At 43.9% G+C, this 16,386-nt stretch overlaps 2 protein-coding genes across 2 annotated transcripts; both read right to left on the bottom strand.

Annotated features, from left to right (window-relative positions):
• Window positions 1-3,003: 3,003 nt before the first annotated feature.
• Window positions 3,004-3,990, bottom strand: LOC150013658 (olfactory receptor 1J4-like). Its single transcript, XM_090275989.1, is given in 1 exon segment — window positions 3,004-3,990. A coding segment is annotated over 1 exon segment (987 nt).
• Window positions 3,991-13,294: 9,304 nt separating this feature from the next.
• LOC150013657 (olfactory receptor 1J4-like) lies at window positions 13,295-14,281 on the bottom strand. Its single transcript, XM_090275988.1, has one exon. The coding sequence runs from the start codon at window positions 14,279-14,281 to the stop codon at window positions 13,295-13,297; it is 987 nt and encodes a 328-aa protein (XP_090132114.1).
• Window positions 14,282-16,386: the final 2,105 nt, after the last annotated feature.

Genomic DNA, 16,386 nt, shown 5'->3' with positions numbered 1-16,386 from the left:
GGAAGTTCTGCTTCATTATTTCTTCACATAATTTTTCCATTTCTAGTACTTCTTCTTCTCATTTTCCTCACTTCTCATTTCCTGTTTCTGCACTGGTTGACTATTTCTTCCTTCCCTATGTTTCGGTTTGTTGATTTGATCCCTGGTTTTCATGCCCTCACCACTAGTTTCGTATGTATTTTTGTTCATTTCAGCAGGATTAGCCTTCATTCCTTCCCTGTCTTGTTTAAGATCTGCTGTTAGGTCTGTAAATGCTTTTATAACCAAAGCTCTGAACTGTGACTCAGAAAGAATTCTTATCTCTTGCTTCGTTAGATTAGAAATTTGCTGTCTGGTCAGCTGCATTACCGGGATCTCTATCATAATCTGTGTCATCTTGAACAGTTTTGTGTTTACCTTTGCTTCCTAGGCAGGGCTGTCACACTTCCTACGCTATAGAGGGCAGAGCCCCATTACTCATCACAACCGGGAGATCCATCTCACCATGCTGTGGTGTTTTCACTGTACTGCTGCTGTCACTGTTGCTGCTGCAGCCAGCACAGCTTGACCGCTCCTCCATGGCTTCGCCCTTCCTACCTGCCTGGGTGAGCATCACTTCTTTATAATTTCATATGTTGGACTTCCATTTATTTTCTGGAACTTCTGGATATTGCTGGTTTTGCGGTAGTTGTATTCCTTCTTAGTTGTGGAGGGAGATGTGGTGTGTCAGTCTAGGCCTCCATCTTGGCCGGAAGTCTCCTGTGTTTGTTTACTTCCATGTCCCAGGGAGAGCTGTCATTCCTACTATGTTGTAAGGGGCGGAGCCTTAGAGATTTGTCAGTAACAGGCAATCTGTTTCACCACGTTGTGGCGCTGTGTGTGGAGGAGGGGTCTGAGAGGGAACAATGCCACTTGCCCAGCACTTGCCCCTTTTCCAGGCACTTCTCCCACTTCTGCACTGGACTGGCAGCCCTCTAGCTGCTGCCCTGGTCATCTTTCCCATAGTGGGTGTGTCTGAGGATGTTCTAGGTCTGTGAGGGCCCTTTAAACAAGTGGATTCTGCAGAGAGACAGGCAGTTTCTGCCTCCGTCTCAACCCCCACTGGTTTGCACAGTCAAAAACAATGAGGCTTGATTTTCCCTGGAGCTGGGACAGTGAGCTGCTCTGGTGAGGAACTGGGAACACTCCCCAGGTGTCCCTCCTGACTTTTAAAATGTGTGACTGCACTTACCGCCTGCCTGCCGCTGCTGCCACCACCTCACCGTGTCCTATTCAGCTGGGCTCTGCCCCTCCTACCTGTCTGGATGAGTATTTCTTCTTCATATCTTTGTTTGCTGGACTTCCATGCAGTTTGATTTTCTGGAACTTCTGGTTGTTTCTAGTTTTGAGATAGTTGTATTCCTTCTTAGTTGTGGAGGGAGATGCATCATGTCTGTCTATGCCTCCATCTTGGCCGGAAGTCTTTATATAAAATTTCAATGCTGTAAGTGCACTTTTACACATTGCTTTTTTCCACTTAACGATATATCCTGATGTTTCTCCATATTGATTCATATATATTTTTGTTTTTATTTTTTTCACAGTTGCAAAATACTCTATTTCAATGATGTTCTATAGAGTATACTTTAGGAGTTCTAGAATGAAATACTGGTGATGAGTCTCCTAAATGCCTTGAATTGTGTATCTCAAATAGCTCAAATGGTCAATGTCATGTTTTGTATTTTAAGCTATGACTTAAAAATTAAAAAGAACCCTGCCTGGTGTGGCTCAGTGGATTGAGCATTGGCCTGTGAACCTAAAGGTCACAGGTTCGATTCCCAGTCAGGACACATGCCTGGGTTGCAGTCCAGGTCCCCAGGTGGGGCATTGGAGAGTCAACCAGTCAATGTATCTCTCACACAGCGATGTTTCTCTCCCTCTCTCCCTCCCTCCCCTTCTCTATAAAAATAAATAAATAAATGTTTTAAAAATTTTAAAAAGAAAGTAAAAATAATCTCTGCATATAGCACAGACAAAAATTATAAAATAATAATAATGTGTAATTCATAATAGAGGAATAATGAAATAACAGTATATATAATTTTTCAAAGGGAGGAAGACACGTGAGAATAAATGTGAAACAGATGTATCACATAGTTATATGGAAAATATAAATTCAAATATATTATGATTACATTAGATTTCACTAGATAAATAGCTCCAGAAAAATAATAATGTTGCTATTCATGAAAAGAACAAAATCCAACTTTACATACACTTAATGAAGGACACCTCACTGACACTGTGGACACAGAAAAGTCTAAAGTGACAGAAAAGAAATGCCAGGTAAAATTTAACAAGAAAAGCTGCATCTCTACTACATATCCTATAGTAATATCAGTATCTATATCTGTATATACATGTATGTCTACAGATATGGATATAAGGCATCAACCTTAATATGAGAAGTAGATGAAGTTCTAAGGCAGGACACATTGCTAGAAATACCTCCTAACAGTGTGCTGTTAAATGCATTGTTTAAAAGTCTGTCTCTCTTTTGTTAAAAGTTTCCCTCTGTAGCACATGCAACTTTTCGTAGTGTAATTATTCTGATCATGGCTGATTGCAGTGCACCAACATGATGTCATTGAATGTGAGTTGGGAGGATGTGCACACAATCAGCGTGAAGCCAACAAAAGCTAGCATAGAAGAATCAGTTAAAAAAAAAAGTAACTTCACCAGAAAATGATCATAATGCCAAACCAGTGTGTCCTCATAACACAGCATAAAAATACATGAGCAAAAATGGACATATCTCAATGGAGAAAAAGACAAATTCATAATTATAATCCTGCAGTATGCTTCACAAATGATTTTGCATATAATAAAAGATAATGGACAAAGGAAAATATTAATTAGGAATAAAGAATATAAACAATCCAAGTAGCAAACCTGACCTAGCTGACATATTAATAGCACTTATACATGACAATGGAATGCAAATTCTATTACAATTGTATGAGAGATGTCAACCACACAATTTTGTTAGGAGATGTAGTTCACTGTGTTCCTGACTGCAGTAAGAGGATTTAGTGATTGCCACTTAAAGAAGTTAACCCTATTGACAAACATTTCTAAGGCCTGTTTTATATCTCTGTTCCTCAGGCTGTAGATGAAGGGGTTCAGCATGGGGGTAACAACCATATACATGACCGAAGCAATTATGTATTCGGAATCCCATGATGAGGGGAAGAACTAAACACCAGCAATTGTCCCGTAGTATAAAGACACCACAAAGAGATGGGAGCCACAGGTAGAGAGCACTTTCAAGAGTCTCTTAGTGGAGGGCACCCTTAGGATGATGGTCCCTATGCGGAGATATGAGCCTAAAACAATAACCAAGGGGAAGAATAAAAGCATTCCTCCCTCGGTGAAGATGACCAGCTGATTGAGGGAGATATCTGAGCAGCTCAGCTTCAGGAGCACAGAGAGGTCACAGAAGAAGTGAGTGATGGTATTGTCAGCACAGAAGGACAGTCTGACCAAGAGGAGAATGTGCAAGAGGGCACCGCTACAGGAGACAATCCAGGAGGCAGCCACCAGCAGCACACACAGCCCCTCCCTCATGATGGTGGTGTAGTGTAGAGGGTGACAGATGGCCACGTACCTGTCATACGCCATCACGGCTAGAAGGAAGTCATCAAGACCGCCAAAAAATATGAAAAAATACAACTGAGAAATGCATCCCACATACGGGATGGATCGTTGCCGAGTCTGCATGTCCATAAGCATCTTTGGGACAGTGACAGATGACAGAGAAATGTCAGAGAAGGCCAAGTGGCTGAGGAAGAAGTACATGGGCGTGTGCAGGCGAGAGTCCAGCTTGATGAGCAGGATGATGAGCAGGTTGCCCAGCACCGTGGTCAGGTACATGCCCAGGAACAGGGCGAAGAACACGCCCCGCTGCTCCGGCCGGATGGGGAGCCCCAGGAGGAGGAACTCAGACACGCTGCTCTGGTTGTCCCTCCTCATGGTCCTCCTCTGTCAGCCGGGGACTAAGGAGGTTTGGGAATCTTCAGGATCCTGGAAACACAGCCAGGACCATCACATCTCATACTGTGGGAAAACCATGAATTTTTCCTTTAATTTTAATTGTTTACAATATTACAGTTTTCCATGTTTTTCACTTTTCCTGCCTCTGCCTTCTCTCAAGCCATCACCACACCAGGGGTCCGGCAAATGTGTTTTTTGGCTAAACCCTGTGCTCTTTCTTCTGCTCCTTCCCTCCCTCCATTAATTTCTCACACCTGTGGATGCCTGCACCCTCAGTCTATCCCAGTCTGGTTTCAGGATAGCATTGCACTCCTAAATCGGCCAACAAAACTTCATTGCACAGAAGCAGGGAGGCACTCATTGTTTCTTTCAGCCATTATTTATTGAACATTGAGTCTGTGTTGGAAACTCTACTAAGGGCTGAGATGCAGTGGGAACAAGAAAAGCAAGGTCCCCTCTTCTGGGAGTTGAGAATTGATGAGCATGAGGAATAATTTCTACACCTGTCCAGAATCAAACCATAATAGTTCACTGTGGTAGAAATGGAAGATGAGTCCAAAAAACTGGGGTCAGATTTTGTGCCTTAAAGTAACTTGACAGTCCAGTGCTGAGGAGCCATTGTTGGAGCGATGTCACACTGTGCCTGTGAACCTGCCAGACTCCATTGACTTTCAACTGTAAATCAGGGACACTCCAGAAATGGGTAACTATTTAAATCCATGTGATTGAGAATAGCTCTGAAATCAAAGTAGTCCACAAACTGTCTTTCACAATAATACTGACCATCTTGGGGTCATAAACACTGTGTTGAACACTAAGTTAAGGGCTTTATCTACCTTTTATAAGTAAATCCAACAACAGTCATACATTCCCAGGCTAAAAAATTCTTCACACCTATAGTAAGAATGAATGATCTTTTCCCCCTATATTCGCTGTTAGGAAACAGAAACATAACTGATATAAATCTTATAAGCATATATAAACTGTATGTATTGCCATTTTCTATAGGTTAAAAATATAAAATACTTTTTAATAGAGTCAATAATATCGTCGCAACTCTGTATTGTGACATGTGTTTACTAAACTTACTGCGGTAATAGTTATTTAAATGTTGATTCACCATGTTCTATACACCGGAAACTAATAACATATTGTATATCAACTATAATAAGAATAAACTTACAGGAAAAAATCATCAAATATGTAGGTCAGTCTACTATGTCTGCATGATCAGAGCCTGTGTTCTTAACTAGTACCCATGGAAACATCTCCCATCATTGGGAGACCTGGTTTACTTTAGGTTTGCAAGTAGCTCAATGTTTTCTTAGATCCCTACCTAGATAGTTCCATTCATTTATATGGATCTGTTTTCCAGTTTTTAAGGACCCTTACTTGATTTTCATTTATTCAAAAATACATATTTATTGCACACCAGCCACACACTCACTGTATAAGCATCACACACCCTCCTACTAATAATGAGAGGCTTGTTTCCACCCCTTCTGACCTATCCCCATCCTGGGGGAAGGCAGGCAGCATGGGGCGGTCAAGCCTATTCAGTCACAGGCACACTTGTTAAACCACCACCAACACGCTTTGTACATGGTCACACAACATGGTAACATACAGAAAACAAACAAACAATACACCTTCCTGCTCACACTCGAGTGTGTCACCCACAGACACAGCTCGCACATGCAGCAGCACACACTGCTGAGCGGAGGTGTGAGCCCTCTCTGACTTGACCTTGGTCCTGTGAGGTCAGGCATCTTCCTGCTCAGCAGCAGAGCCAACAGAGTCACCCCTGATGCTCAGCAGTGACGCAAGTCCTTTTGACCACAGGCATGAGTCAGCAGTCCCGGATCACATGCCAGGAGGCTGATAACCTGGTCTACATGCACTTAAACAGGGCCCAGGTTAAGTCTAACTCAGGAAAAAGTCAGGCTTTAGATACATGGCACACATATATCCACGCATAAGCCACTATCAAAGAGCACATACATAAGCATACATAATACAGGCAGACACACACACACAGTCAGGGACTTCGAGTCTCATCTATGAAACAACAACCACGCAGGCAGATTTGTCCCCAAGTGCAGATTTCCAGCCCCTCTGACCTGTACTCATCCTTGGTGACTTCAGATACCTTCTGCTCCAGACTGCTGCCCAGTTCCTTAGGTTTTCCTTAGGACGTCTCACAGCCACACAATTGGAAGAAATATCTGGGGCCTTGGCACTTCTACAGACTTTCATTTTCCTTAACCAGCGCCAGAGAAAGGACTCAAAAGACAACACTTCCTTACTAATAAGAGACTGACACCAAGTCCCCAAGCTTCTGGCTAATTTCTCCCTGCCCTTTGGGGAGCTTGTGTCCAAGAGCCAGAGGAACTGGAGTCCTAGGGGACAGTGTCCCTGATTCTACTGATGCCCTGGACTCCTTTCTTCTTGGGCATTGTGCCAGGTGGGACAAAGGATTTTCCAAATTTTATTTTGATATGATTTTAAAGATATAGAAACATTGTAAAAATGATATCAAGAATTCCTGGAAAGGCCTCACAACATTCCCCAGCGGTTAACATTTTAATATGTTTACCTTCCATGTACATGTACATATGTTTGTATGTATGTGTGTGTCAGGCCAATACTTTTTTATTATTATTTTTTCTTCTTGTTGTTTTTGCTTCCTTATGTTCCAAATCATTGATCTGATTCTCAGCTTCATCCACTCTATTATTGTTCCCTGTCAATTGTTCTTTATTTTAATTAGTGTATTCTTCATTTCTAACTGGATCTTTTTTATGCTGTTGAGGTCCCCACTAAGTTCCTTAGCATCCTTATAACCAGTGTTTTGAACTCTGAATCTGATAGATACATATCTGCATCTGGTTAGTTCTTTTTCTGAAGTTTATATCTGTTCTTTAATTTGGACCATATTTCTTTGTCTCCTCATTTTGGCAGCCTCCCTGTGTTTGTTTCTATGTAGAGCTGCTATAACTCCCTGTCTTTGGTAGCATGGCCTAGTGCCATGGGTGTCCTGTAAGGCCCAGTAGCACAGCTTTCCCTATCACCCAAGTTGGGTTATTGAGGTGCACCCTTCGTGTGGCTGAGTACACCCTCCACTTGTAGATGAGCCTTCATTTCTGTTGGCAGGTCAGTGGAAGGGATTTACCCAGGACAATCAGCTGCAAGGACTGGCTGTGAACACTGACCACCAACTGCTGCCCTTCCTGGAGGATCAGCTGAGCAGGAACAGGGTGATGATGCTCTGATGTGGTCTGTAGTCATTCACTGGGTGCACAATCTTGGCGTTTCTCAGATGGTGCAGGACGAAGTTAGCCACCACCCGTGTTCTTCCTGGGGCCACCCTGCATGAGTTATAGAGCAATCTGACATGTCTGCTCCCTGTGCTGTGAACCTAGGCTGGATACTGCTAGTGTCAAGCCTGGGGCCACTTAGCAGGAGGTATAGGTTGTGGGAGCTCACTGAGGCTAGGTGTTGCTTGTTTCAGTGGATTTGGGAAGTTGTGAAGCATGAGCCAAGACCAGTCATTCATATGGAAAAGCCACTGTTAACAGCTTGGGTGGGCCCATAAGTAGGGTGGAACAGAATCTCAGGGGATCACCAGGACAGGGAACGATGTGTTAGCCAGGTTGATGGAGTCTCAGATACGACACCCACCTGCCAGATCTGTGGCTCTGTGGGTAGAAGGCTCAGAAAAGGGACAGTAACCTCTGCCTACCTTTATGTCTGGGAGAAAGCTGTCCCCCAACTATTGCTTTGGTGTCACACACTTTAGTTCCTCCCTGTATGTCACTGGTGCCTTTCAAGCTGCTACCACAGTGGTGCAGCTCAGAGAGAATGAGCCTAAAACTCTGTGTGAGTTATTTAAGAGGACCTTCTTGGGACTCCAGAAGTTTCTTCCCTCAACTCAGTCCCCACTGGTTTTTGCTGCCTGAAGTTATGGGGGCTTATCTTCCTGACACTGAAACCCTGTTTTCAGGGGCCTGGTGTCAGGCTTGAACTTCTCACTCCCAAGATATCACTCCTAAATTTTTCTCTAGGACACGTGGATGTGGACCAGTCTTTTCCAGAACTCCGCCTCTTCTTCCAGTCCAGACAGATGTTTTTTCTCTAATTTCGTAGTTGTCAAACTTCTATTCAACTCAGTTTCTAACAGTTATGAGTGATAATTGTTCTATATTTTAGTCATAATTTTGATGTGGTTGTGCAAGGAGGAGAGCCATGTATACCTATGCTGCCATCTTGACCACACTGGTGATTCTTATATGGGAAAATTTTCCCAAATGTAGTGGCAAAATGGTAATTTCTCTAACTCCGTTATTTCTCCTATGTTTATTAGTTGTGTTTTCTCATTAGAAAGGAGTTACCCTTATTCCCCACTCACTTGTTTTCTATTTGTTTATATAACTATGCACTCCTTGATTTTTACTTATTAATCTCTGAGTTATAATCCATTACTGCAGTTTTATATTTCAAAACTTTAGGCGTGTTTATGGTTTACAAGCTTTCTAAATAATATCAGAGAAGACAACTGGAGAATATACATAAAAGAAACACAAGAAGTAAAAATTAGAAAGTAAGAAATTAAAGGAGCCCTGGCTGCTTGTAGCTCAGGGGATTGAGCATCGGCCTGTAAGTCAAGTGTCACTGGTTCGATTCCCAGTCAGGGCACATAACTAAGTTGCACATCAGCGGAAGAACGCTGACTGGTACGAGGCTCACTGGGAAGAAATGGAACCCGTGATCGAGGCTAAGAGGAAGGCCCTACTGGCTTACAAGGTCACGCCCACTCCCAGTACACTTCAAGCTCTACGGGCTGCCAGGAACAAAGTCCAGAAGACCGCCCGCCACTGTGCCAACACCTATTGGCTAAACCTGTGCAGAAGCATCCAGGAAGCCGCCGATATAGGCAACGCGCGAGGAATGTATGAGGGTATCAAGAAGGCAACAGGCCCAATCCCCTCCAAGATCGTCCCCCTTAAGTCCAAGACAGGTGAGGTCATCACTGACCAGGAACAGCAAATGCGGCGGTGGACTGAGCACTACCTCGAGCTGTACGCAACGAAGAACACCGTAACAGACACTGCTCTTAACGCCATCCCAGACCTACCAGTCATGGAGGAGCTAGACACCCCACCTACTGCGGCAGAGCTCGGCAAAGCCACCGACCGCCTCGCTTGCGGGAAAGCACCAGGAAGCGACGGAATCCCTCCAGAAATCCTAAAGAGCGGGAAACCAGTCCTGCTACAGCCGCTCCACCATCTACTCTGTCTCTGCTGGAAGGAGGGTTACATCCCCCAGGATATGAGAGATGCCAACATTATCACCATGTACAAGAACAAAGGAGACCGCAGCGACTGCAACAACTACCGGGGCATCTCTCTCCTCAGCGTCGTCGGCAAAGTATTCGCCCGGGTCGCTCTTGCCCGCCTGCAGACCCTTGCTTCCCGCGTCTACCCAGAGTCCCAGTGTGGCTTCAGAGCTGGCCGATCAACAGTGGACATGATCTTCTCCCTACGCCAGCTGCAGGAGAAGTGTCACGAGCAGCATAAACCACTCTACCTCGCCTTTATCGACCTCACGAAGGCGTTTGATCTGGTCAGTCGAAGCGGTCTCTTCAGCTTGCTACGGAAGATTGGCTGTCCACCACATCTGCTTGCTGTGGTCATGTCCTTTCACGACAACATGCACAGCACGGTGTCCTACAACGGCGCAACCTCTGAGGCCTTCCCAGTCAGCAGCGGAGTAAAGCAGGGCTGCGTCCTCGCGCCTACGCTGTTCGGAATCTTCTTCTCCATGCTCCTCCAATACGCCTTTAAGGACTGCAGCGAGGGTGTCTTCATTCACACCAGATCCGATGGCAAGCTCTACAACCTGGCCCGTCTACGAGCCAAGACCAAAGTCAAAGAGGTGCTCATCCGTGAGATGCTCTTCGCCGACGACGCAGCTTTGACATCACACTCCGAAGAGGGACTCCAGCAGCTAGTCACTTGCCTTTCCCACGCATGCAAGGAGTTCGGACTAGCCATCAGCCTGACGAAGACGAACGTTATGGCTCAAGGCACGGGGACTCCCCCATGCATCACCATCGACGGATACACCCTGGAGGTTGTCAACGACTTCACTTACCTCGGGTCCACCATCTCGAGCTCTCTGTCAGTCGACCTGGAGGTCAACCGGAGAATCGCCAGGGCAGCCACAGTTATGGCCAGACTGAACTGGCGAGCGTGGAACAATTCCAGCCTCACTGAGAAAACCAGACTGCGCATCTACCAAGCCTGCGTACTCAGCACTCTCCTCTATGGCAGCGAGACATGGACCACCTACGCAAAGCAGGAAAGGAAACTCAACAGCTTCCACATGAGGTGCCTGCGACGCGTCCTGCATGTCGCCTGGCAGGATAAGGTCCCCAACACCGAGGTGCTGAAGCGAGCCAATATGAGCAGTTTGCATGCAGTTCTTAGCGAGAGACGCCTCAGGTGGCTCGGCCATGTCAAAAGAATGGATGCAGGCCGTATCCCCAAAGACCTCCTCTACGGCGAGCTAGCAGAAGGCCAGAGGATGACAGGGCGCCCAAAACTGCGGTTCAAAGACATCTGCAAAAAGGACATGACACAATGCTCCATCAATCTCAACACATGGGAAGTTCAAGCAGACGACCGCCTAGCCTGGAGGCTCGCGGTCAGGCAAGGTGCGTCACGTGCAGAGGCTGCGCGCAACGAGGAGGCGGCCCAGAAAAGATCGAGGCGGAAGCAGCGTCAACAGCAGCAACAACGGCCATCTGCCTTCACCTGTAACAAGTGCGGCAGGGATTGTCACTCCCGAGTCGGACTGCACAGCCATTCTCGGCGGTGCAGATAGACTCTCAGGAAGCTACGCCATCGTCTCTCGAGACGGACGGCTGCCGACGACGACGACGACGACGACGACGACGAGGTCCCCAGATGGGGGCTCGAGTGAGAGGCAATCACACAGTAGGATAAAAAAGAAAAAGTAATTAAAGGAATGTTTACTCATGGGGTGGGTCAGTACTGGGACAGAAAGAATGGGGGATGGGAATGGTATACATCTTGATACATAACATATAAATTTCCATCTTTTTATAATTTTAAAACTCATGGGTTTGAATTGGTATCTCCAGGTCTAGTTTGACATCATAAATATTTTTGCAGCTTCTTCTTTCCCAACACACAGTCCATTTCCCGCAACAGTGAGGAGTCACTGCCTTTTCTTCAGTGCTTATTTACCTGCTGAATTTTTGGACATGGGAAAAAGTTTCAGAATCTTGAACTCATACCACTGTTAGTGACACATTAACTACATGCAGCCTAAGACTTTGTTTCCAGTTTATGTTTAATTGTGAGAGTATGTAGACAAAATTCTGGGTTCAATAGTTACTAGGGTACTTATTTTATTTTTCTCTTTGGTCTAATTATGGTATTAATTTAAGATACAGTTATGTTCACTTGCCTTCTTTATGCTATTTTGCTCTATGCACCACCTCGTCTATTTATTTTCTAGCAGCAAAGACAACATAATCATAACTATACTAATAATTATACTCATCTCCCATCTCTTCTATCCACCTCCTCTAGGTAAATGATCTCATTAGTGTCTGATTTAGTCGTCCTGTGTTTCTTTTTGCTCAAATGGGCAGAATATGTATACTTTATTTCACCCTCATTTTTATATAAAATTTCATTGCTGTACGTGCACTTGTACACATAGCTTTTTTTCCATTTAACGATATATCCTGATGTTTCTCCATATTGATTCATATATTTTTTTGTTTTTATTTTTTCACAGTTGCAAAATACTCTATTTCAGCAATGTTGTATAGAGTATACTTTAGGAACCCTAGAATGAAATATTGGTGATGAGTCTCCTAAGTGCCATAAATTGTGTATCTCAAATAGCTCAAAAGTCAAAGTCATGTTTTGTATTTTAAACTGTGACTTAAAAATTAAAAAGAACCCTGGCTAATGTTGCTCAGTGGATTGAGCACTGGCCTGTGAACATAAAGGTCACAGTTTCGATTCCCAGTGAGGGCACATGCCTGGGTTGCAGTCCAGGTCCCCAGTTGGGGCATGTGTGAGGCAACCAATCGATGTATCTCTCGCACAACGATGTTTCTCTCTCTCTCTCTCCCTCCTTCCCCTTCTCTATAAATATTAACAAATAAAATCTTTTAAAAATCTTTTTAAAAAGTAAAAGTAATCTTTGCATATAGCACAGACAAGAATTATAAAATAATAGTAATGCGTGATTCATAATAGAGGAATAATGAAATAACAGTATATATAATTTTTCAAAGGGAGGAAGACATGTGAGAATAAATGTGAAACAGATGTATCACATAGTTATATGGAATATATAAATTCAAATATATTATGATTATGTTAGATGTCACTAGATAAATAGCTCCAGAAAATTAATAATTGTTGCTATACATAAAAAGAACAAAATCCAACTTTACATACACTATTAACAAAGGACACCTCACTGACACTGTAGACACAGAAAAGTCTAACGTGACAGAAAAGAAATGCCATGTAAAATTTAACATGAAAAGCTGCATCTTTACCTGATATCCTATAGTAATGTCTGTATCAACATCTGTATATACATCTATGAATACAGATACGGATATAAGGCCTCAACATTAATATGAGAAGTAGATGAAGTATTAAGGCAGGACACATTGCTAGAAATATCTCCTAATTTTAAATGAAATAGTGTGCTGTTAAATGCATTTTTTGAGGTCTGTCTCTCTTTTGCTAAAAGCTTTGCTCTGTAGCACATGCAACTTTTCATAGTGTAATTATTCTGATCATGGCTGATTGCAGTGCACCAACATGATGTCATTGAATGTGAGTTGGGAAGCCGTGCGCACAATAAGCATGAAGGCAACAAAAGCTGGCATAGAAGAATCAGTTCAAAAATAAGGATGTTCACCAGGAGTGGATCATGATGCCAAACCAGTGTGTCCCCATAACACAGCAAAAAAATACAGGAGCAAAAATGGACATATCTCAATGAAGAAAAAGGCAAATTCATAATTATAATGACACAACATGTTTCACAAATGATTTGCGTATAATAAAAGATAATGGACAAGGGAAAATATAAATTAGGAATAAAGAATATAAACAATCCAAGCAGCAAACCTGACCTAGCTGACATATTAACAGCACTTATACATGACAACGGAATGCAAACTCTATAAAAGTTTTTTGGCTATATCAACCACACAATTTTGTTAGGAGATGTACCTCACTGTGCTCCTGACTGCAGTAAGAGGATTTAGTGATTGCCACTTAAAGTAGTTAACCCTATTGACAAACATTTCTAAGGCCCGTTTTATGTCTCTGTTCCTCAGGCTGTAGATGAAGGGGTTCAGCATGGGGGTAACAACCATATACATGACCGAAGCAATTATGTATTCGGAATCCCATGATGAGGGCAAGAAGTAAACACCAGCAATTGTCCCATAGTATAAAGACACCACAAAGAGATGGGAGCCACAGGTAGAGAGGACTTTCAAAAGTCTCTTAGTGGAGGGCACCCTTAGGATGATGGTCCCTATGCGGAAATATGAGCCTAAAATAATAACCAAAGGTAAGAATAAAAGCATTCCTCCCTCGGTGAAGATGACCAGCTGATTGAGGGAGATGTCTGAACAGCTCAGCTTCAGGAGCACAGTGATGTCACAGAAGAAGTGGGTGATGGTATTGTCAGCACAGAAGGACAGTCTGACCAAGAGGAGAATGTGCAAGAGGGCACCGCTACAGGAGACAATCCAGGAGGCAGCCACCAGCAGAACACACAGCTTCTCCCTCATGATGGTGGTGTAGTGTAGAGGGTGACAGATGGCCACGTACCTGTCATACGCCATCACACCTAGAAGGAAGTCATCAAGACCGCCAAAAAATATGAAAAAATACAACTGAAAAATGCATCCCACGTAGGGGATGGATCGTTGCTGAGTCTGCATGTCCATAAGCATCTTTGGGACAGTGACAGATGACAGAGAAATGTCAGAGAAGGCCAAGTGGCTGAGGAAGAAGTACATGGGCGTGTGCAGGCGAGAGTCCAGCCTGATGAGCAGGATGATGAGCAGGTTGCCCAGCACCGTGGTCAGGTACATGCCCAGGAACAGGGCGAAGAACACGCCCCGCTGCTCCGGCCGGATGGGGAGCCCCAGGAGGAGGAACTCAGACATGCTGCTCTGGTTGTCCCTCCTCATGGTCCTCCTCTGTCAGCTGGGGACAAAGGAGGTTTGGGAATCTTCAGGATCCTGGAAACACAACCAGTACCATCACATCTCATACTGTGGGAAAACCATGAATTTTTCCTTTAATTTTAATTGTTTACACTTGTGCAGTTTTCTCATGTTTTTCACTTTTCCTGCCTCCTTCTTCCCTCAGGCCATCATCACACCATGGGTGATGCATATATGTTCTGTGGCTAATCCCTTCGCCTTCCTTCTAGCACTCCTTCCCTCCCTCAATTAATTTCTCACACCTGTGGATGCCTGCACCCTCGGTCTATCCCAGTCTGGTTCTAGGAGAGCATGGCACCCCTAAAGCAGCCAACAAAACTTCAATGCACAGAAGCAGGGAGGCGCTCATTGTTTCATTCAGCCATTATTCATTGAACATCGAGTCTGTGTCGGAAACTCTACTGAGGGCTGAGATGCAGCAGGAAAAAGAAAAGCAAGGTCTCCCCTTCTGGGAGCTGAGAACTTGATGAGCATGAGGAATAATTACTACACCTGTCCAGAGCCAAACCATAATAATTCACTGTGGCAGAAACAGAAGACGAGTCCAGAAAACTGGAATCAGTGTTTTTGCCTTAAAGTAACGTGACACTCCAGTGCTGAGGCACCATTGTTGGAGAGATGTCACACTCCGCCTGTGAACCTGCCAGGCTCCATTGACTTTCAGCTGTAAAGTCAGGGACACTCCAGAAATGGGTAACTATTTAAAGCCATGTGATTGAGAATCGCTCAGAAATCAGAGTAGTCCACAAACTGTCTTTCACAATAATACTGACCATCTTGGGGTCATAAACACTGTGTTGAACACTAAGTTAAGGGTTTTATCTACCTTTTGTAATTAAATCCAACGTCAGCCTTACATTCCCAGGCTAAAAAGTTCTTCACACCTGTAGTAAGAATGAATGTTCTTTTCACCCTATGTTAACTGTTAGGAAACAGAAACATAAGTTATATAAATCTTATATGAACATATAAACTGTATGTACTGCCATATTCTATAGGTTAAAAATACAAAATACTTTTTCATAGGGTCAATATCATTGTAACCCTATTGTGACATGTGGTTACTAGACTTACTGTGGTAATTGTTATTTAAATGTTGAATCACCATGTTGTATACACCTGAAACTAACACCATATTGTATATCAACTATAATAAGAATAAACTTACAGGAAAAAATCATCAAATATGTAGGTCAGTCTACTATGTCTGCATGATCAGAGCCTGTGCTCTTAACTAGTACACATGGAAACATCTCCCATCATTGGGAGACCCTGTGTTACTTTAGGTTTGCAAGTAGCTCAATGTTTTCTTAGATCCCTACCTAGATAGTTCCATTCATTTATATGGATCTGTTTTCCAGTTTTCAAAGACCCTTACATTCATTTTCATTTATTCAAAAATACATATTTATTACACTCCCAGCCACACACTCACTGCATAAGCATCACACACCCTCCTACTAATAATGAGAGGCTTGCTTGCGCCCCTTCTGACCCATCCCCATCCTGGGGGAAGGCAGGCAGCATAGGGCGGTCAAGCAGATTCAGTCACAGGCACACTCGTTAAACCACCACCAACACACTTTGTACATGGTCACACAACATGGTAACATACAGAAAACAAACAAAAAATGCACCTTCCTGCTCACAGTCGAGTGTGTCACCCACAGACACAGCTCGCACATGCAGCAGCACACTGTGCTGAGCAGAGGTGTGAGCCCTCTCTGACTTGACCTTGGCTCCTGTGAGGTCAGGCATCTTCCTGCTCAGTAGCAGAGCCAACAGTGTCACTCCTGATGCTCAGCAGTGACGCAAGTCCTTTTGACCACAGGCATGAGTCAGCAGTCCCGGATCACATGCCAGGAGGGTGATAACTTGGTCTACATGGGCTAAAACAGGGCCCAGGTTAAGTCTAACTCAAGAAAAAGTCAGGCTTTAGATACATGGCACACATATGTCCACGCATAAGCCACTATCAAAGAGCACATGCATAAGCATACACAATACAGGCAGACACACACACACAGTCAGGGACTTCGAGTCTCATCTACGAATCAACAACCACGCAG

This window comes from Furipterus horrens, unplaced genomic scaffold (genome assembly GCF_987537825.1).
Source record: "Furipterus horrens unplaced genomic scaffold, mFurHor1.1.pri manual_scaffold_4, whole genome shotgun sequence".
NCBI lineage: Eukaryota > Metazoa > Chordata > Mammalia > Chiroptera > Furipteridae > Furipterus > Furipterus horrens.
The sequence above is the reverse complement of the archived record's forward strand: the minus strand, read 5'-3'. Positions and strand labels throughout refer to the sequence as shown.

Excerpts from the sequence above, each read along its gene's own strand:
- LOC150013657 (XM_090275988.1), bottom strand. The coding sequence starts at position 14,281 with ATGAGGAGGGACAACCAGAGCAGCATGTCTGAGTTCCTCCTCCTGGGG.